At 33.9% G+C, this 23,489-nt stretch overlaps 2 protein-coding genes across 2 annotated transcripts; both read right to left on the bottom strand.

The window, feature by feature from the left end:
* Positions 1–714: 714 nt before the first annotated feature.
* LOC126753905 (carbohydrate sulfotransferase 11) lies at positions 715–16,012 on the bottom strand. Its single transcript, XM_050465674.1, has 3 exons — positions 15,352–16,012; positions 1,267–1,732; positions 715–1,182 (listed from the first exon to the last, which is right to left on the bottom strand). Exons 1-3 carry the CDS (start codon positions 15,706–15,708, stop codon positions 953–955), a joined length of 1,053 nt encoding a protein of 350 aa, XP_050321631.1. The 5' UTR covers positions 15,709–16,012; the 3' UTR covers positions 715–952.
* On the bottom strand, positions 15,961–22,591 carry LOC126753910 (uncharacterized). The gene is made up of 3 exons (XM_050465682.1): positions 22,285–22,591; positions 21,773–21,844; positions 15,961–16,509 (listed from the first exon to the last, which is right to left on the bottom strand). Exons 1-3 carry the CDS (start codon positions 22,534–22,536, stop codon positions 16,039–16,041), a joined length of 795 nt encoding a protein of 264 aa, XP_050321639.1. The 5' UTR covers positions 22,537–22,591; the 3' UTR covers positions 15,961–16,038.
* Between the last annotated feature and the right edge of the window lie 898 nt (positions 22,592–23,489).

Raw genomic sequence — 23,489 nt, 5'->3', positions numbered from 1 at the left:
TGTAATTGACAATACCCCGCATTTTTGCATATGTATGTAGAGAATCCTACATGTTTACCCAATCATCATTTTCTCTGTCTAGAAATTACTAATGACTTTCACCCTTGAAGATTCATAAAACTGATTATTTGGTTGTTAACTATATACTGTTGGATAATGATACATAACGAGATTTTCAAATTTATTTCAAGTTGAATTATACAGTTAGACCGAAATTTATTTAGCCAGTAGTTGTGTTATCTAGTAGAAAATTCCAGACAAACCATCGGCTTTTGTGGTGATCTGGTGATTTCAATGCACCTTTTGCTAAAATATGGGTGAATCAGGGCGTTCGCTTCACTTTGTTGCTAGAAAATATTTACTTCAGCACGTCAATAAGAAACCTAAAATAGTTCCAGACACCCATTTTATTATACATAACTTTCTTGAAACCCAAACTTTCTGTGCTCATTAAAACATTTCTAAGAAATTATCAAACCAGGAATATAGAAATGCTAGTTTAAATTGTTTCGCAGTCTAACGAAACATTTCTGATAACGCTTTCCACAGGTTCACTGTTGACCAAAATTATTTCAGCAACGTGATATTCAAATTAAAATAAAGGACACTAAAATCATTAATTGTTTTAATAATATCATTTAATATACATATATGAACGTTGTCAATATAGAAGTTCACCATGATCAGTTTTGAACAATAAACAAAAACTGCAAATTCTTTCAAATGAAAATTACACATGCATACATACATACATGTGTATTTATATTCATAATATCCAAACTAAACTAAATTAATTTAAATTGTAAAACATATTTCAAAATTCATTCATTCATATCATCACAAATATTAAAAATAAAGCGTCATTGTTGAATAACTGTTTTTTCACAAGGTGAAAAAATCCATCTGAGTAACTGATATTGAAATATCGCATATACGAAGAACGCATATAGAGTCATCCAAACTCAAAACCTAGCACATCTTCCAAGCCATATTCGAAGAGTCGAAAATCTTCCAGATAAATCTCATAAAGTCGTCGTATTGCATTTATGGGTAACGGATCGAAGTATGAACGCAAATGTGCACGTGTACTGGATGGCTTGTGACCAGTGGGGAATGTAAGATTGTCTGCACCAGCCAAGTACAATGCAAGAGAAGAATCATCTAACAGCGTCTCATATTTCCCTATAAGAAAAAAGAGAAAATTAATTTACAATTTATTTGTCAGTATATATGTATGTATTATTTTAGTATTTGGCAAATGCTCACCTATTACATTGTACTTCATTACACATGGATTGCAGAGATTCGAGATAGGTTCCCAATGCTCATTATACGACTGATTGGTGCGGCTCACCTCTGGCGTAAGCAAATATTGCACAAACTCCGCAAAGCTGACATCGTCGCCATGCTCCAGTGAGTGATTGTTAGCGCCGGCACGAAAAGCCTTTATTATCTGCCGGCCAACACGCGACTGAAAATAGCGCGCGCTCGGCGCATCGCCCTCCAACTTGTTGCGATACGCGGAGAGCAAACGTTCTAATGGATGACGCACTAATATGAAGCGCGTGTACTCGGAGAGCACCTGAGCACGCTCCTCATCGCTGAGCGAATTGAGCTTGTGGAACATGCCCACTGAATGCGCCAGCGAACCAGGTATTTGTAACGGATCTGTGCCATTCTGCCAATTTCCAGTGAGGATCATCAATACACGCTTCCAATTTGTACATGCCACCTGTGCAAAATATATTGAAGAAGTGCTAAATTACTGAGTATGCGAGAGCCAAATTAAATATTTGATTTATGTGTGCGGGTTTGTCGAATAGTGCCAAACTCATAACATTAGATTTGTGTTAATACGGTACATGAGTATTGTTTATCTGAATCGCTCAATTGACTTTGCGCCCATAAATAAAAGCAGCTATGTACATATCATTGTTTATGGGCAAATATTGCGGTCTGATTATTTATGTATTTCAAAATTGCTCGCAGCTGTTTTATTATATACACACAATGCTTTCCACCTTTTCATTTAGCGGGAAATTAAAAGGCAACTACATACACACATTTTTCATATTGAATGGTTATAGATAAATGTATGATATTGATAAGTTAAAAATAAAAATTTGAAATTGTTAAATGATTTTTGATGTTTTATGCAAGTAGTGTGTTACAATGTGCGTTATGTATGCACGTGTGTATGAAAAAATGTGTGCTTCATGAGTCATGCATTTTTCAGTGAATAGAAGGTTTCCACTATCGGTTTGTTTATCATAGATGCGTTAAAAAAAAGTAGGCGTATTTGCCTTTTCTAGTAATTTTGATGTCATCATTTGTCATCAATTCTTAGCAACATTTACCTAACTAAGTAGATATGGTACATGCTGATAAATAAATGTGAGTGCTATTTGTTTACCCTATATAAACACTCAAAAGCATTTTGCATGTTCATATCCGTTTCGTCAGTGTTGCATCTTTGCGTCATGGCTGTTAATTGCGTCGGCACATTTTTATTCCAGTTATTTAAAAGCTTTCACCTTCACGTAGTGCAGTTTAGCTGCGTGAAATACATACATACATACATACATCCATTCATATGTACATACGTACATACATCATAAGTATGTATGTACACATACTGCGTATAACCACAGTGCACCATCTGATCTGTCCGTTTGATCGCACTGCTTTAATCACATGGCTGCTTGCCAGCATATTTGCGCACGCGCAGCTTGTTCATTTCTAAACTACTGCTATGCATTTATTACACATCAATTTCTTATTTTTTTTTGCCATGAAAATTTCACTTTTCATTTGGAATTGAGTGGAATGTGGCAGATTGGAAAAATATTTGTAACATTCATAACTATTTACTTGTATATCTCTATGTAATTATATGCAATTATTAAGGCTTGTTATGACTAGGCTTCATAAGTATGTACAAATCTTGCAATTAATGTACGAGTGTGTACACTCCACGACATAAAGATAGCACAATTAGGCTTTTGCGAAATTTTCTCTTCCAAACATATGCGAAGATTTTGTTTTTCACCGTAGTAACTGTGGTAACAAAAGTGCGCTTGGTGTACATAACGGTACATTAGTTGAAATAAAACAACAACTTCCAAAGAAAATTATGACGCGTCGAAATAATAATAGACAAACTGGTAAAATTATGTTTAATTGCTGTTTAACTGCCAATAAAGCTTCTGTTAATTTTTTATATAAAATAACGATATTTATTTCGTAAAACAAGAATTAATAAACTAGATTTCTACAAAAATGGGTCGCTCAATAGCACAGAAGTAAAAATTGCTCTAAATTTTCGTGGAGAATAAAAAAAATTGAAATTATTGAAAAATCTTGAAAATTACGGAAAAGCATGTAGTAGCGGGCGGCCAAAAGCGGTAACATCTAGGCAAAAAATAGCAATTTTGCATGTTGCATTGAATTATCATCTTACAGTTAAACAAATCGCGGAAAAAGCTGGTGTAAAAACAAATGTCCTGTACATTGCCGAATATTCCGATACCATAAAACGCCCAAAGTTGCTAAAAAAAACCACTACTTTCGACGAAGAATCGTAAGGCAAGATTGAAGTTTGCTGAAAGTCATATCAAATGGAAGAAAAAATTTATTTTTGATGGCCCGTTTTTGCTATATTTAAAAAAAAAAATTTGTAGCGCTCTTATTTAAAAACCTGCTCTTAAAGTTGATGCCACAGACTCCGAATTTCGGTAGTAAGTTTTCATAATTTCGACTCGTTGTTGGATCGTATATCTTTCCACAATGAAATGGCAAACCTTACTGAAGATAAATGTCAAAAGAGCGGGGAAAAAATATGGCGTCGTTTGTTGTCTCTATCGGTCTACTTTTGTAGCGTACCTATTGAAAAACCCGTTATTACCACGATTTGAGAACGGAAAACCTTTTGCTTAGCCGCCGTCAACATGGAGGGGGATGTGTTAAGTAGTTTTGTTTTGTATTGAATAGAAAAATGCATTTTTTTAAGACTATTTGTTTTTCGTCGCTACATTTTTGTTGTAAAAATTGATTAGAAAAAAAGAAGAAATAAAATGATAGCACATTTAGTATTCAAAAAATTAAAATTTTCGGCTTAAAGTACACTTTAGGGTCCTAAAACCATCAACTGATGTAGTATCGAAAAGTTATGTAAGTCGTAAAACTTTTTTTGTGTCAAGGTTTGGAATTTTTTCCAAGTAGAGCATTTTTATTTTGATAAAATTAATATAATGCTAAAAATATTTTACTACCAAGTCTTATGCAGATTAGGATCCCGATTTTTCCAGATAAGCGAAGTCCCTAGAAATTTTCTTGGGAACCATATTTAATCCGACAAGGACTGTCAGTACGTCAGCATTCATTAAAATTATTTAGAGAATGTTTTCTGCTGCTACAACCTCAACAACTACAACTTGAGAAAGGTTATTCCGTATGTTAAGCAAGGAGCCGCCATTTTGTAACAAACCGTCAATATCAAGCTTTTTTATACACTCTAATATATGTACATATGTTTAATAAAGCTTGAAAGGGAGAATGCGTTTACTTTTCCTTACTGCCAGAAAAATTGTCAGAACTACGCAGTTACTTTATTGGTTAAAGCAAACAATTTTTTAAAAAATATTCAGCATTTTATTAAAAACATCCAATGAGAATTTTGTTACTTCCTCTTACCATTTCCACACTTAGATCCATAAAACTATTTTCTTTAACTCCATTCCATTTCAATTGTTATTATTTATAACAACGTTTACAAACTAAACGCTAATGGAGTTGCAATAACATACAAATCGTTGCAACGAAGTTACCACCGAAGATATCACAAATAAAAAATTGTCAATATAAGAGCTTGATTTTGATCCGTCAGTTTGTAGGGCAACCACTGTAGCACAAGTGACTCGATCTGAACAATTACTTCGGAGATAGCACTGTTGTCTTAGACAATAACCCATACCAAATTTTTTGAAGATATCTTTTAAAATGGAAAAGTATTCCATAAAAGATTTGGATTCCGACATTCAGTTGTAAGTCAGCTAGATGTTATATGCCGCGATTCGATATCGGTGGTTCCGAGTATGCAGCTTTTTGGGGAGGAAATAACATTTGAAAAATTTCAGATCGATATATCAAAAACTGAAGAATACATCGCGGCTATACAGACAGACGGATGGATGGACAGGCAGACAATCATGGCTAAATGGATTCAGCTCGTCTTGCTGATCATTTATATACATATTTGATATGGGCTTAATTTCTTTCTCTCTTGGTTACAAGTTTGTGGCAAACTTAACCCCGTTCAGAGTATAAAAATAGGAAGTAGAGAAATTAACTCTTTTAAAGTATTTGAGACTACTTTTCAATCAACAAATTTGGTATTTACAACTTCTGATCATAAAGTAAGAATATGCTGTAAGGACAATTGTATGAGTTTTTAAAGTCGAGCGGCTTGAAAGGTTGGCATTAAATTCAAAGCATAAAAGGAAGCTCTCAAAATTATGACGTTTATATTGTGGAATGCGCATGGAATAATTGCTATCAGCGTTCTTGAAAATACAGAATATTATTTAGCGATATTGGAATCAATCAAAACATTAGCCAATTTCCATGATTTTAAAAACTAGTAACATTTTCCTGTTCTCAGACAGAAATATAATACTGGCGCGAATAGAGGGAATGAAAGTCAACTCTTCACAAGCGGTAACTGCCGAGACTTACACCGATTTTCAAGCAAAACACTGATCGCACCAGAAAACTTGTATCAAAAAGTTGAAAAACGCCACCATTTGACAACCATTTTAAATAACAAAGTTGATGTTTTACAAAACAAAAAATATTTTTTGGGTTTCCCCTACTATTTTGACTCCCAACAGCGATGTTTAAAGTATCTTAACATATGTTGTTTATTATATAAACAATTTACAGCCAAAACACCTGACCTAGTACTCAATTATTAGTATTCACAAATACAATTATACAAGGCGCATCAAGGGAGCATTTCAAAAATAATTTATGAATACTAATAAATTGGGTATTTCAGCGGTCGATTGGCAATAAATTCCTGCCTGCTAAATCTCATGTCAAACTTTATTATCAAAATATGCGAAAATAAATCTTTCCCGTAAATTTAGTGTATTATCTTATGGTAAATCCGTTTTTATTAGGGAAATAACTTCTAAAAACTTAATGCATTATAAATTAAAGGTTTTAAATAAAAAGCCACTTCTGTCTCAACAATTGATTAGCGATTTATCAAATTTTAGAAACTATTAATGGCTTGCATAAACACTAATCAACGAATCGATAAGATAACATATTTAGTTGTAGGTTTATCGACAGCACTAATAAATGTCTTGTGGAGTAGGTACTTAATAATCGGAAAAGAACTCCAAACATGATATGTAAATATCTGAACCTATTAATTGCATGCAAACCGATTAAAATATCTACATACATATGCACGGCTATGTGATAAATATGGATAGATTTGTATAAAAATTCAATACATAACGCTGGTGTTGGTTTTTAAAATACTGGCAAAAATACTACTTGAATCATTTTCACTTCCTGCTTTACGTACTAAATATACTATATGTATGTAGAGAACCCCTTGGCCGTTGAACGTTTACGTGTATGAAATGAATGAATGAATTTTGAATTTAGCATAATTAATTTTTTTTTTGGTTAGTGCTCAATTCCTTTAATTGAATAAATATAATAAAAATCCCCATACAAATCATTGCTACTCAGCACGCTGGCTTTTGACACAACAAAAGCGCTACATGCCGCAATTCTTCAATTGATTTACGACTTGGCGTGGTTTCTAATGCGCACATGAACTATACAAAATTTTTACTGATCGTTGATCGATGTATGCCATTATAGAATTTAAGCATGTACAACGGAAAACAGTGGTGCTCAAGTAAATAGCATATGTAACTGATAAAAACTATTTAAATTGATGAATATTCTTTTTAAAATGGTATTCAAATAAAGCCAAGATATTTGATTACTTCACTTCTTAAAATCAATAGTCGTTTTCAAATTTCAATAACTTCTAAAAGAAATCTAAATATAAAATGAATAATTTCAAAGCATATCAATCTGGAACTAATACATATATAACAAAATTCTCTTGTTACTTTTTTCAATACATCGCCAAATTTTACAACAAATTTTAAAAGAAACAAAAAACAGACTTAACGCTGTGGTGGAAACATCTTCAATTGATACAGAATTACTTTCAAAGTTAAGCTTCAATAGTGTTCCTAATAATTCACTCGAAAAAGATTCACAAAAATGTACAGTGAGCTCTTTGCCCTCAGTAAGGCTAGCCTCTCCCTAGTTGTGGTGGTTCTACCAGGCCATTGCACAATCGGCGTCCATGTTGTAAGATTGTGAGTCCTACCGAAGGCCTTCTCCAGATGAAGCTGTATGGAAGAAGACAATGTGGAAACAGCTTAACACTTCCTTCTTAATCGTTCCACTTTTGCGAGATTTAAGTTTAAACGCTTGGAAGCTCATACCTTCAGATATCCCACCAAACTTGTGAGAAAGAAATGAAACGCCTGAGAAAATTTGGATTGGCCACTTGACGCTTTGTTGACTTATACGATCGAACAAAGAAATTCTATTTTTTTGGCTTCACAAAGGACTGTGTTCAATAGTCGAAGTGCGAACTGTGGAGCAACGATCAAGCCTTACTAACACATAGAACTTGAGGAAATTATTCAAAGGCAAACTAATAGAAAAACTGATTGCAGCACTTCAAAAACTACCCCAACTGAGGAAACGACGACTTGCAGTTTCGTAATCTTTCTCGCCTATGTAAGAAACTAATATCCCCACTTCAAGCTCTGATTATCAGCTGGTTATTACTTTTATTCTGATTACTATCTCGCTTAAAAAACTGGTTTTGTTTTTAGCACTACTGTGCATACATATACATACATATGTACATATGTACATGTGTATAGATGTAGGTACATATGTATGTATGTGTATTACAAAAATACATTATAGTTTGTACTTTAATTTCTTTGATGAAATTGCTCGTGCCGTAATAGTTTCTTACATACCGCAAATACAAAAATAGACACACATACATTCACATATCTACATATGCATGTACGAGCAAGGCCAATGACGAGGTTTGTCAAACTCAGGTGACACGTGGGGATTTACGACTGCCTACAAAACATATAGCGGAAAATGTGAGAAAGAATTTCCATTATATAAGAATGTACATACATACACATGTATTTACATGTGGTCACTACATACAGATGCAATGTAAAATTGAACTGATTATATTCCTAGAACTGTTGATTGTCGGTATTTCGCAGGACGTACAATATCTATCAATCTAGGCAAACTAAACTGAATATTTTGTATTTGGAAAAGTTGCATATATTAACAAAAATTTCGTTGCATCAGGGCAGCAATAAATGCTAACTCATTTCACTTTTTCCGGCCCCTTAAAAACGCGCACTCAGCGCCCAGCCAACAGCCACTAGTCCAGCAGTCGTCAGCAAGGTTAGCGTCCATCAATAAGTGTGTTCAAGGTATGTTCGATTTAAGTATTAATTTATATCCATGTTTCGATTGATTTATTTTGTTGATTCATATGTATGAATTAAGAGGCTTTAAGCAAGGCTATTTTATAGTAACTGCGGTTGAAGCTTGAAATTTGCGAGATGGTCTTAAATATTTTCAAACAAAAAAACAGTATTGAAAATTCCAATAAGCATAAAAAATTAAATTTGTTTTGCCTCTTTCGTTTTTTAATTTTACACGAAATAAACTTTAAATTTTTAGCAAATACGATTTATTTTACATTTGTTTAGTATACATACATAACTTATACGAGTAACAATCTCGACTATTTCAGTATTTCAGAGCATAAACATTGTTTTTATTCACTAACCTTCGCACTAGAAAAACAAAGAATATGAATTTCTTAATATTTCTGAGAAAAAAGTTAAAACCTCAGTGCACTAATGTACAGTCAGGTTCATATTAAATGCCAGTGCGAGTTCAGATATGCTTCAGTACTAAAGAACTGATTTATTTAAAATTTTACTTTAAATCGTATTTTCAAATTAACATAACAGTATATATGTAAACTCACTAGTAATTCAGGTTCGGATATAATAACCGTAATTCTATTATATGCCAAAATATCCAAATATTTAATAACAAACATAAAAATTTTAAAGAAAAAATGCCGCGATCTACAAAAAAATAATTGGTGCTCAACGAAAGCAGTGTTAAGTAGTCTAAAATTGAGAAATAAACTTTAGACATGTGGCAAAAAAAGAATCGACAGACAAATTCATTGAATTAATTAGTTAAAAGGCAATCAAATATTAGTTCACTGAACGTTATGGAAGGCATACACGCACCAATTATTGTACCAATTTCATCGAATTGTACAACTGATTGTTACGTATATGGGGCAGTTGTATGGGTTGTACAAACTGATTGGATGAAAATCAAATTTTTTTGATATTTTGTCAAGTTGGTTGTGTTAGTTGGATCGTGTTTGGGTTGGTCGTGCGATTTCAAACGATTTCGCCATTTTATTTCGGCTGTCGAAGAGAACTTCCGAACTCATGTTTAAGCAACGAAGTGAATATTCAAAATGAAGTTGGCCTCAAAATTGTATTAAAAGTTGTGTCGTATGTAGCGACAAGGGCAATTTCTACCCCAACTCAATCAACCAACTAATTGTTGTGTGTATGCCATCCATTAAGGATGACTTGAACCATAATGTCAGTACAGGGAGATTCAGAATAAATTTGTTAGATTTTTAAGCCCAGCAGCTCAAACAAATTTATCACTTCTAAGCATTTGACACTAGAAAAAGAGATTTGTATTTACGAATACCCACATAAGGTGGTCAAACCCAAAATAGCGAAATATTTAACGAACGGTTGACAGTAAAGGGGTAAAGTGGTCAGCAGGGAACTCTAATCTAATCAATATGCCATTTTTGTGAACATAAATGTAATTATACATTTAGCTGGTAGTCGTTTATGAACACATGTACTTATATATGAGAGTATTATCATCTTCCTATCCCTTAGCTTCAATATTTTAACACTTTACGTGAACTGTCGTGGCCGCTAAATCTGTTGCGCATAGAAATAGACGAGCACATAATCGCTTTTAAAATTTTCATTAACGTTGTGGCTGTAATTAAATAGACATAATTACTTGGCACTTACCCTGCTAGAAAAAAACCAATTATAGTGGTTCTCTAGGGCTTACTATGAATAAAATTTTAGATTCGTTTGAGAGTTTTACAATTATTTTCTTCTTCTTTCTAAAGCAACAAAACAACTAATATCATTGGAATGCGAATGATCACCGGAAAAATTACTGTTATTAATTAGAATAAAATCGGTTAGGCTTGAGAAAATGTAAGGCAACTGCTTGGTGTTTGCATTCCGTGAATCTGTTACTTGACGCGAATTACTGTGAAGATCTTCAATGTCACTTGTTGTGAATAAATGAAATTTCCGACAGGGTTAATAGGTGTACCAAGTGTGGCGACATACTGTGTGATGAAGAAATACATTGAATTACATTTGCATATACTCTTTTCTATTTTTGTTAAAAGGAAAACTATTTTTTATGTATTTATAAAATTATACATTTGCATGTTACAAATCATTTACAGCTTTATTTTCATAAAGAAATAAGTGTATCATTCTAAAATATGCGATTATGTTAATTATCGGTCAATTTTGAATTTCGTATAATTATGTTGAATACAAAGTAAATTATTTCATGAAAATATTAGACACTGGAGAACAAATTAATACCTGAAATTAGTTAATTCAACTTTGAAAATTGGTTTAATTAGATTCGATTAGATAAGTAAATGAGGATTACACTGCCACCTAGGGTCTATTATGTCCTCTCCTAAGTTAGAACGTCTCAACTAGCCACAGCAAAATGATAAATTCCAATATACTCCTACGTTCTATTGAGGCAATGGGATCCCCATTTAGAATCAAAGATCCAAGAGCATTTATCCTCCGTCGATGAGCAGGTGTTCTGGTGTTTCCGACTCCAAATTGCAGAACCGGCAATTCGCACAAGAAGCTAGGCGCATGTTAAATAAGTGCTTCTTGAGCTTACAATTGCCAGTGTAGAGGGCGGCAAGTAGCCTGAGTTTCTCTTGGGAGAAAGGTTACATATTTAAACCTTATAAGGTTGTAACCACTCATTAGCAACTCGGCATGGCGCATGCCTAAGAGTTATTGCCAATGCTTCTCCCTACCCACTGCTTCATCATTGCGGAGCAGCTCGTTTATGTTGTGGTGACCAACCGCAATAAAAAGTTCCAGCCAAGCTCATCAGGCATTTCAAGTATAGTCACCTGCAACCCAAATACGGTGCACTTGGTTACGATCTGATAGACTATTCAGTCGTTCTATACACTCCTGCACCAAAAGCGATTTGATCTCGTACGCGGAAATCGCTTTGAGTGCCGCTTGACTATCGCTTAGTATACATAGCTATACGTTCATTGTGATAGTTGAGTTCGAGTTTTACCTCTACTAATAAAGATCTTCAACGATTTTTTGTACGTCTTATTTCAAAACATAACCTAAAAATACTAAATCAAAGGACTTTAAATTTATAAATGTATATGTTATGCATTTTTCATGTTAGAAAACCACGCTAATACTTTTCCAGGAATTATACCTCAATTTCTGCTTCAAGTTATATAAATTTACTAGAAACTAATGGTTATCGTAATGCTTTCGTAATTGTAGTTTCCAATGAATTGTATGAATATAATTTGCTATCAAAACGCAAACACACTCGCACAGTTTGTTCTAATCAACATCGACACATTGAACTTTAAACTTTGCAGCTCGAAATACAAACACATATTTCTGTAGATATAGACACGCACGTGAATGTATTTGTGTTTTTATAATAAATAGCAAATAAGCTCTAATCGCTGTAATTCAATGTTCAATAATGGCTGTATAAATAACTTTTAATATATGCTAGTTGTAATTATAGCTTTGAAAACTATTTACACTTCCACAAATATATCAAAAGCTGTTTAGAAAGTAAATAAATTATATAAGTTGTTTGCCCATATACATACATACATATTTTATAATTTTTTTTTTTTTATATGTACATATATGTGCATAATTTTATAAATAATCACTTTCCAAGTAAATATAGTATATAGCATATAGTTGCACACATTTGTACATAACGGTAGCGCAAAATGAAATTAGTGCACGAAACAATTTCAATAGCTTTTGAAATAGTTCATGTATTAAAAATAAAAAAAAACGGACAAGTCGCCAAGCCAACTCAAACAAGTGTGGACACCTCATGCCGTCTCTTGAATTTCAAAAGTTTTACAAACGCTTCTGGATGTATAAATCAGTATTGATAGTTCCAGTTGTAACAAAAGATCTGCCTCTTTTACCACAGCTACAAATTGCTTGCCAAACCAAAAATTTCTTTGAAATCCTTGAATTTTTTTGTTTTTTAAACTCCTCTTGGACATTCTCTCTATTATCTGCAACAAAAAAATACACACCAGGAAGCTGAGAAAAGTCTCCTAGCACATACGTCTCATCATCTATAATGCAGCCAAACCAAAAATTTCTTTGAAATCCTTGAATTTTGTTGTTTTTTAAACTCCTCTTGGACATTCTCTCTATTATCTGCAACAAAAAAATACACACCAGGAAGCTGAGAAAAGTCTCCTAGCACATACGTCTCATCATCTATAATGCAGCAATTAAAATTTTTGAAGAAATTAAATTTTGTGCTGTTCTAAAACTTTCTGAACTTATGCAAGCTTTCTCCTTTTTAACTCTTCTGACAAAAATTTCAGAACACTGTAGTTTTTCGCTATTTTTCTTCCTGATATGTTGGGCTTTTTCGCAAAAAACGCTATTCGTCTTCTTAACAGGGTTTTTAAAACCTTTCGTTCTACTACTTTCTTGCTTCCTATTGGAATTCAGATCTTTGCCTAACGTTTTAACAAAACACGACACGGTATTCTTGGAAACATTTGCTTTTCTAGCAGTTGTTTTCATTTTTCGTTACAAAATCGAATAATTTTTTCGCGCACTTCTAGTGGACTACTCATTTTGAAAGCACAACGTATCGACTGCTGTTGAAACTTCACAGGAGCATTGGTTTTTATTTTGTGATCAAATTGAAAGGTGAAATTGTCCATTTCATCTCCTTAAAAGTAATCCCCTCCCGCTGCAATACACTTATGCCAACGAATTTTCCAGTCATCATAGCACTTGGAAAAATCCTCCGTCGTGATGGCCATCAGAGCCTTCTTCGATTCAGCTTTTATATCCTCAATTGAGTCAAAACGGTGTCCTCGGAGTGGTCATGTGAATTTGCTGAATAGCCAGAAGTTACACGAAGGTAAATCAGACGAATGTGGTGGCTGCGGCACGATATTAGTTGAAAATGAATATTTTTGGCGTGAAATTTATAATAGATGTCACTAACAGTACTACCAACTTACAAAAAAAATCCCCGATTCGCGAATCCCCCCGCGAAGTATAAATTAATTCAATTTGATCTCAGTAGTATAGCGTTGGAAAAGAGAAATTTTAAGCTTCATTCAACCAAAAAAATTAAATTCGGGAAACTTGAAAAAAGTTACAGCTGCTCCAAAAAGGAGTGAAAATAATGAGTGAAATTCGCTAGATTTTGACATTTTTGTATAATAAAAGGAAGAACGCCACGCAAGCCACCAATGAAATTTGTGAAGTTTACGGAGACGATGCTGTATCAGTTCGTGTAGCACAACAATGGTTCGCTCGCTTTCGAAATAGAATTAGACCACAATGGTACATATTTATTTATTTATTTATTATTATAAATATAAACAAATAAGTTGAAGTTTTATTAGAAATACGAAAAGGCTTTTTTGACCACCCAATAAATATAAATGTTAGTCATTTCAAAAATTACTTTTAAAACTATGTACATATATACAAATTTTATTTAAATTAATTAATATTCGAAATATTTTTTATGAAAAAAAAGTCACTCCCCACAAAAATATCTATAATTGTGGTTGTTGGGACTCTCGAAACCCATACCACTGCCTACCAACTGACAATAACACACTCACTTCACTTGACTTCTGTCTTTGTTAACTTGTTTTCATGAAATCGAGCAAACTTTTACAAGAATACAGACTTGAGTGCGCACTAATCCTCAAAAGAAAAACTTATCGGTATATAGAATATCATATACTTGTATAAATTCGACATATCTGGAGGCGCTCAAATCAAAAATCGTTTTATGTGAAAATATCAAATAGTGTTTATTTTTAGTTCCTTGCTTTGTTGCAATGATTTTAACACCGAAATTTTTTTAACTCATATTTTGTTTACGGCATAGTTTTTCGGTGTAATTAGATACTCAGCAAGAAATTTAAATTTCGAATGTACTTAAATTGTTATTTAGCATACAAATGCACAATCACATATACATACATCTAATCCACGTTTTGAAATACTTATGAGGTTTCAAATATCAATATATTTCGTGGCGTTATTTTGTGGATACACGCAGTTAATATTAGCGCTGTTATTGTTCTAATTTCGATGTTAATGTCATGTTAAAAATTTCACAATAATAATATATATAATATAATACAGAAGCGATAGCGTAAGTAAGTTTTGATATATCCAAAAAAAATTATGCGAAACCAAAAATTTTGTACTCGCTGAAGTGAACAAACTCAATCGCAACTATTAAAATATTAAATTATTATTTACTGACCACATTTCGTTGGCTTGTGGCTTAGATTTTCATGAAGAAACAAAAAACATAAATTGCATTTTATTCGTTTTCGAATAAAAAAATTTCAAAATATGTATATTTATATCTATTTCTACTTATTAACAACTCAAATTAAAAAGGAACAACATGAAAAGGTTGTTGGATACAAAACTTTAAACTAATTCCTGAGGTATTAGTCACAAGGGGAATTGGATTATGATAAAGTAAAACCTCTTTGAATAGCTTAAACCTTATGATGTTTACGTTTTATATGATGAAAAAATAATATTATAAAATTAAAGTCAAATCAAAAAGCAACAGAAATGGTAAGGGGCCTATACGACCGCAACAGCAGCTTCAGTACCAGTACAAGCACAAATATGAGTCTGCCTTCAGAACGAAACAAGAGGAACACTTATGTATACATACATATACATATACATATAATATACATATGTATAATATTTATTGCTAATTCCACATTATCAACTACCAATCCGCGATAATGTTTTGTTTAAGAACGCTCACCTTAGGCACATAGCAGTAAAGAAACTTGTGCTCCTTATCCACAATCATATGATCCATTTGCTCATCCGTCAAATCATCCAGGGTGAGAGCGCTATAGCCCAACGTTTCACATTGTTTCTGCAAATATTCCTGTCGCTGTATATTAATGGTCTGTGTTAGTTCCAGGCTGTGTTCGGCGATTTTCACATTGTTATTGTTGCCTTCCTCAAAGGCAGCGCGGTTGAGGTCAACTTGCAGCATACATACAAAAGTAAACGCGGACAAAGTGATCAACCAGGACTGACGGCAGCAAATTGAATTCACCTCCGCTGACGGCATGATCATCTCTGTATTCTTAGGCTGGCGGCTGGCATACATGCGTCGTTGCGACACAATACCACAATGCGGTTGTATGTATATGTGGTTTGGTGGAGATTTCGTGATTTTGACTTCTTACTTTTTGTGCGACGCGGTGGTAGTAGTGGTGGCGAAATGATGTGTGACATGGAAATCTTGAAAAGCTTTAACATTTGAATTGCGGAGGCTTATGGACGCACAATTTGCTTTAAACAATGTCGTTTGGTTGGCACTGCTGCACACTTTCAACTTGCTTCTTATTCTTTATTAATATTTTTTTTAGATTTCGGATTTATTTTAAACTAGAATATACATTTTTTGGTAACTTTATAGATAGAATGGTTGCACTGATTATTGCCGGCGACGTTTGTAGTATATTTCACGTTTGCAAAAGCGTAATGTTGAACCGTTTTCTATGCCGCATTCACTCAACAATTTACGTCCGTCGTGGTCGAAAAGCGGCGTTTTGGTATGAGCATCGATCAACATGAAGGCGCGCCATAGAAAACGCCATGAAACCGTTGTTCGATGTGGATGACCGCAGCGCGTTGTGGAGTAGACGAATTCTCCGGTGCTTCTGTTCGCCGCCAACCAAGCGGCATTAGTTTCAACCTGTTGTTGGCGTTGCTGACATGCTGCCACTCTGTTGTCAGTATGGTCGGAGTTATCGTTGCTATTGCTCGCATTTCCAGTTTCTTCGGACATATGTCGTCTGCGTCGTCGGCTTTCGTATCGCTCACGCAACTCTCTTTTATGTTGTACACGTGCGGTTGATTCGATTGCTCTCTTTAAATTAGCTATTGTTGGATGTGGCTGCGCCAACTAATGGAAAAAGAAAACAAAAAACTTAGATTAAAGCCTCTGTAGGCGCGAAAGGTTTACGAACAACTTTTACACACATACATATGTACATATACGGAATTTTTAAATAACTTAATTGCTTGATTGAACTTTTGATCAGCAATAAAATAAAGAAATATAATTTTTTAAGTAAGTAATATAAAATGTTAGTTTATAAAGTTTGAAGTTGAAACTTTTAAGTTTTTATTTAACATCAGCAATCATAAAAGCTGGGAAGTTTATTAGACAAACAGCCGTGTCTAGAAAGGTGTAAGAATAAGCCACATTAAAAGTCACGCCACCTTAAATTGACACACTAGCTGACACCTTAGCTTTTATTCATATATAAATACATACATACATACTATCTTTGTATTCATTTACAGGTATATTTGCGCATCAGCAATATAAGACAAATAAAAAACGTGTTGTAATAGGTGAGCGCTCTTATGTTTTCGTATTTCATGAACGCCACTGTAGGAAAAATATAGTTGTGGTAACTAGCAATAACCGTTAACCGGTTTTAATACTTTTACATGGCAACAATTAAAATTGCAATTAATAAGTTTACACGCAAATATGGTTGAGCCCTCGAAAATTGGTAGCAAACAAACAATTTTGAAAAAAAAAGCACATTTTCAGACATGGTGAACTATATATTATATTCATACTTTACCTGAATCATACTTTTTTCGAATGCCACCCAATGAAGACATCTATTTATACTCTTACAACCTGTTGCTACAAAGTATTATAGTTTTGTTCACCTAACGGTTGTACGTATCATCGAAAACTAATCATGATAGATATAGGGTTATATATAGTATATATAAATGATCTGGATGACGATAAAAGTTGAAATCTGGGTGACTGTCTGTCTGTCCGTCCGTCTCTGCAAACTGTAACTTGCGTAAAAAATGAGATATCTTGATGAAACTTGGTATGCGGGTTTCCTACTAAAAAAAAAAAATACCGAGTTCGTAGATGGGTGTTATCGGCCATGCCCACAAAACGCCATTAAACGAAAACGTATAAAGTACAATAACTAAGTCCTAAATTAAGATAGATAATTTCAATTTGGTTTTGCAAAAGTAAGCGTGGCGCCGCCTTCTAACAAGTTTAATGTACATATCTCCTAAACCACTAAAGCTAGAGCAACCAACCGCCAGTAAGGGTACTGTTCAAAACTACTAAAAGCGCAATAAATCAATAACTAATTACGCCAGAGACATTGAATTTTACCTCCGAGATGGTATGAGACGGCTTTATGAGAGCCGGTGTGGATTGGACGATGGGCGTGGCATTGCTCACTTTTTGGTGAAATCACATATCTCTGAACCCGACGTTTAGTACGTGACATTTTCATCATATTTTTATGTCACAGTGCTAAAATGAGCGAAATCGGACAGCAACCACGCTTATTTCCCATATAACACAAGTACCATGTACCAAGTTTCATCTGGATGGAAAGACGGTCGGACAGACGTCCCAAATTTTAGGTGTTACTAACAACGGTAAGGTGAAAAAACCATGTATTGCAATATGTTAATCTACTCTGTGTAACATATTGTAAGAGTATTACAAAATGTCAGCTTCGATTAAATTTATAAAAAAAAATTGTTTTAAATTTAAATTAATAGATACATGTATATAGATAGCTATAATTTGATAATTATCCCTGTTGATGCTAATTGAATACAAATGCTTCAGTTTTCTATAACTAATAAAACATCAGAGAAACTGTGACCACCGTTTGTATAAATTATATTAACTAACGACAGCAATCAGGAGGACCACTGCATTCATTGCCGCTTAAAAGCATTTATAATATAAAGATAACAACAAATATGATAATATGAACATATATGCATAATTGACGCAGTATCACTACTATAGACGCAAACGGCTCAAAACCTTGAACTTGAAGCATAAATCATCAAGAAATAATGCTCTGTTTGCCAATTAAGATGCTAAATGTTACTTGAGGTTAATTAAGCTGCAAACTTTCATTTATAAAAAAATCATTTAAATAAATTTAAATTTCAAACAATCATTTAAGCACTGATTTTATTTATGTCTTCAATGTCTCCATCCCAGAGTAGAATAGTTTTGTGTTGTGTGTATCACTTAAACTAAACGAATTCCTATTAAGCCGTTTAGAATTTGCCGCCATTTCGAAATATGCAAAACTTTATGTCAAGAGTATCGGGAAGATGCAAATATATGTATATATATTTATTTGTAAGCAGTTCCATTCCACTTGCTGGGGAATACTATCTCCAATTATAATTTGTCGCTACTCAATTTTATGAATACATATTTATGTATGTGTGAATTTACTTAAATCAATTAATATTTCTACAATAAATTCTTTTTTTCTCACTACAATCGCTCTGTCATATTGACCCAGATTCAAAAGTAACGTGCTAAGTGATTATGCTTATTTGCTCAAAAAGTTTGCGTATAATAATCCAAGAACAAAATTTAAATTCTTCTGAGAATCAAAACAACAACAACCATCTAGAAGTTTTAACGGGTGGGCCATCTAACGTTTTAAATTATAATTATCTATATTTCGACATTGGAAACGTCAAATACCATTCGGAAAGTGACAGATATTCAGTAAAAAGTCTAAAATTTACGAAATGGGCCGCTATTCACTAGAAGAAAACTGGGAAATATTGAAAACTTTTTTCCAAAGTGGTGAGTCTTCAACCCAAACTGTGAGAAATTTGGCAAAAAAAAAAATGGACAGACAAAAAGTGCCATCAGTTCAATTTGTGCAACAAGCGTGTGCAAAGTGGCCGAAAATATTCATTTCGGCGTTCAACCGAAAATATTGCGGATTTTGGTCTGGTGGAATCATCGGCCCATTTTTCTTCGAAAATGAAGAAGGAACCGCCGTAACCATCAATGGTGAGCGATATCGCGCAATCTTAACCGAATTTTTCTTCAAGCAAATTGAAGTGGAAGACTTGGACAACATTTGGTTCCAGCAGGACGGCGCTACGTGCCATACAGCAAACGCTACACTCAATCTTTTGCGCCCTATCTTCGAAAATCGCATAATCAGCAAAAGAGGTGATGTGAGTTGGCCTCCCAGAAGCTGCGATTTAACTCCGTTGGACTATTTTCTGTGGGGAGTTGTTAAAGATAAATGTTACGCCAACCATCCAGAAACAATTTAAGACCTAAAGCACGATTTTCAAACTGCTGTAGCTGCCATAAGGCCTGAAACCATCGAGAAAGTACTCCAAAATTGGGTGGATCGGATAAGCTACTGTAAACTCAGCCGTGGTGGTCACTTGTCCGAAACTGTTTTCCATAAATAAATTTCATAAAACAACCTTTTAAATAAATGTTAGACCTTTGAAAAATATCAAGCCGTTTTTTTTATTGACTTTTTAAATTTAAAATTTTATATGGCCCACCCTGTAGTATATTTTAGCTTTAAGTGATTTGAGACTAGTTTTATATTGATAATTGTTTGTAGTTCTTTAATTTTTCATGTTTCGTATTCATTTTACCGTTATTCTTTATAATAAAAAACATTGCAAATTAACCGTCAGTTTTCAATTCAATTATGAAGAAATGAACTTAGAAAACACATTTACTTCGTTTGCCCCGAAGTTATTATACACTTTACAAATATACAAGTTTCTATGGTTAAATGGCTAAATCGACTGAGCTTGTAATGCTGATCATTTACATATGTACACATTTGTTATGGCCTCAAAATTTTCCTTCTGGGTGTAAATATATTAATATTGATAGTAATTTAGTAATTTCTCATATGAAATTTTGATATTACAGGAAAACGTTTAACTCCCTAAGGTTAGGTTAGGTTAATCTGGTATTCCAATAAGACACGCAAAGACCAGTTATAGTCTTTTGCAATACCAGATGGAGTTCAGTTGCTAGGTTCATGAGGACTAGTCGTCCTTTAGGATACCTGCGCTTGACGTGATTTTTACCAGATTCTGCGGTCCCACTATCAATACCTTCTCCAGTGTATCATACCGTGGGGACCCCAGAAGCTTACAGCGTAGTCTTGCCAATGCGACATTTCCTGGAGTCTTCTCGATATGTGAGTCCCATTTTCCTACAGTCTCTCTTATCGAGTGCCAATAGGAATTTTGTGTACTTCCGATCTACCGTTTTGCACATGACTTTTGCAGTTTTGCATCAAGGTAGCTCGTTCCATCGGGTTTTGATTTTCTTTACTATGCTTCTGTCCAGATCGTCGTATAGACAATGCATGGGTTTCCCAATGTTGTTCGCGTTTTCGGGTGTTAGTCGTACACCATTCTTGGCAATCTCGTCCACTATTTCATTTCCCTCGATGCCTTTGTGGCCTGGCACGCAGTAGAAGTCAAGTTGCCTGCTTCTGGCAACCCTTTCCACTGCAGCCCTCCTTCCCAAGACACTTCTGGGCGATATGCGATTCGACGTTACTGCTTGACTGTCTACGTAAATGTTGACTGTGGAATTGCCTGAAGGTGCATTAGAGGCCACCTCCGCGGCAATAACAAAGACCTCAGCTTTAAATATACTGCAGTGGACCGCCAAATTAAAAGGCTGCCTTATGCCTAACTCTGGATAGTATTATCCCCACACCAACTCCATCGTCTCTTTTCGGTAAATTCACCTGTAGCCAGTAATAGTCCCGCCTATTTTGCTGCGCATTTTTCAGCGAAGAGGTATATAGGTGGCAGGTTTAGTACCATTTTAACTCCCTAAAGACCGGGAATCAATTTATATATTATTCGATTATATTGACTTTACAAACCAAATTTAAAACTAACTTCTGTGTTAGATAATTGGATTTTCGAGGAACTAGTAATTATCTGAAAGCAAATTTAATTTGCAATTATTTCCTCAAAAATTAACATTCGGGTAAACCACAAAGAAATACTTGAATAACGTACTCTCAGAGATTAGGTAAGGGACTTTTCAAGTAATCGGCCCTACCTAATTGAAAAATACAGAAATACAATACAGATTACATAGCTATGCAATTGAGTTCAATTCAAATTTCTATTTGATTTTGCCGATCTATATAATTTTTGTAAGTAATTTCTTCGTTTTGCAACAGTAAAGTACAAAGCGCTCGAAAAGAGTTAGTTTTTTTATAACCGTTCTCACGAAAATCGTGTCTATATAATCGGAACAAATCCGAACTGCCAACTCCGCCGCTACAACAGCAATATCTATTATTACCATTTTTGAATATGCCTCTACTTACAATTATTGTTAGTGTTGATAAGCCATCACGTTCAATATAAATTGTAGTTGCATAACCATTCGCTATCGCTATCTGAAAAAATAAGAGAAAATTACAATATGATTTTGGGTCAAAATATAACTATTTATGTAAATTACATTTACTACTTGTACAATTAAAAACAGCTGATAAAAAATATATAATAATATCTACTATATTAACATTTTTTTGTAAAAAAAAAAACAAATTCCCTAAGAAAGTTTTCTTAGGACATCAAAAATCAACGAACAGAGCCGCACAGATTGTATCGAAGATGTACCTAATTTATAAGAGATAAGTGCAAAGTTGTAGGAATACAAACATACCCACATGGTATGCACGTATAATTGTTAAGATACTTCACTTAAGAAGGATTTTTTTCCTTAAATAAATACATAACTACATACATTCTCAAAAATGTTGTGTCTAGATTTCTAGTCGACCCAAAAAAGCGATTCTAAAATTATCTACTATTTGAAAGTAAATATAATTACCTCACCATGAAGTTCTTCTGGCGTTATATCACATGGAATATCTGAGAGTACCTCATCAGATTCCAAAATTTGTTGCAGCTTAAGTTCAGTGGCCCGAACTAACAGTTCATGATCTCTCCTTTCAGCATCCAATTTAGGAATACGTTTTTTCTTACCCGGCTTTTTATCACCCGGCGTCAAATGACGTTGCTCACGTTGATATTGTCGCAACAAATTTATTGGCATTCTTTTTCTATTTCTTTTGCGGCGCATATTATAATAATACGTTACACCTATAATAGGAAATATGCCTACACAAATCTAATATTTGTCTTATTAAATATTTCTGAATATGTCACAATATGTTGGAATATAAACAAACTATGAGGTAGTGATGTGTCGATAACAGTGCTAATAAAAAGATAACGATCTTTTATATCGGCTAATATCGACAAATCGATTTTAAATCTTAAATCCCAGGGATCTTGTGTTATGTTTTTTGTACCATTTTCACTTAAAAAACAAAAATATGTTAATTATCCTATGAAAGACAGGCGTTACCAGTAAATATGCTCTCACAATAGTCGGTTATACGATAGCTGCACTCCTACTGATTAATAATTTATTTGGTTTTTATGTTTCAGATGCTCAGAAGAGTCAAAATTAACAACGGCACCGGGAGTCATCTTTTAAGATAGCTTTTTTTGGACGTCATTTTTAATATTGTTAAAAAATTTTTTTATTTAACAAAAATATATTTTTGTACTTTTCATAAGTGTATAAATAAACTGCAAAAAATTTTAAACTGATTCCTCTTTTTTTAAACCTAAAAAAAATCCAGAAAATACCCTTAATTTGAGGGTTCTAGACCACCGGGACCCCTTAAAGTCATCTAAAGTGAGCCCAGGAAACCTGCTGTTTTGACGGGTTCATACCATAGGGGAAGGTGTGTTAGATGAAAGAGATGTTTAGAGTCATGCGGGACATATAACATACATATATTTCGTATGTTGGTGTCGATTCTGAATAAGTACTAGTTTGGGCTGCTACATTAACCACAACAAAGTTGGCAAGGGTCTCTATAATATGGGGGCAACTTGCGTGTCTAAAGTTGGTTTCGTCTGTATTCTTAGGGTTGTTGTCAGTCGTATTATTTTATATTAAAATCCAGTCTATAATCCGTCCAGTTCGTTAATATAGTCGCCGTGGATTTAGTGTGGAAGAGT

This window comes from Bactrocera neohumeralis, chromosome 3 (genome assembly GCF_024586455.1).
Source record: "Bactrocera neohumeralis isolate Rockhampton chromosome 3, APGP_CSIRO_Bneo_wtdbg2-racon-allhic-juicebox.fasta_v2, whole genome shotgun sequence".
In the NCBI taxonomy this organism is placed as follows: domain Eukaryota; kingdom Metazoa; phylum Arthropoda; class Insecta; order Diptera; family Tephritidae; genus Bactrocera; species Bactrocera neohumeralis.
The sequence above is the reverse complement of the archived record's forward strand: the minus strand, read 5'-3'. Positions and strand labels throughout refer to the sequence as shown.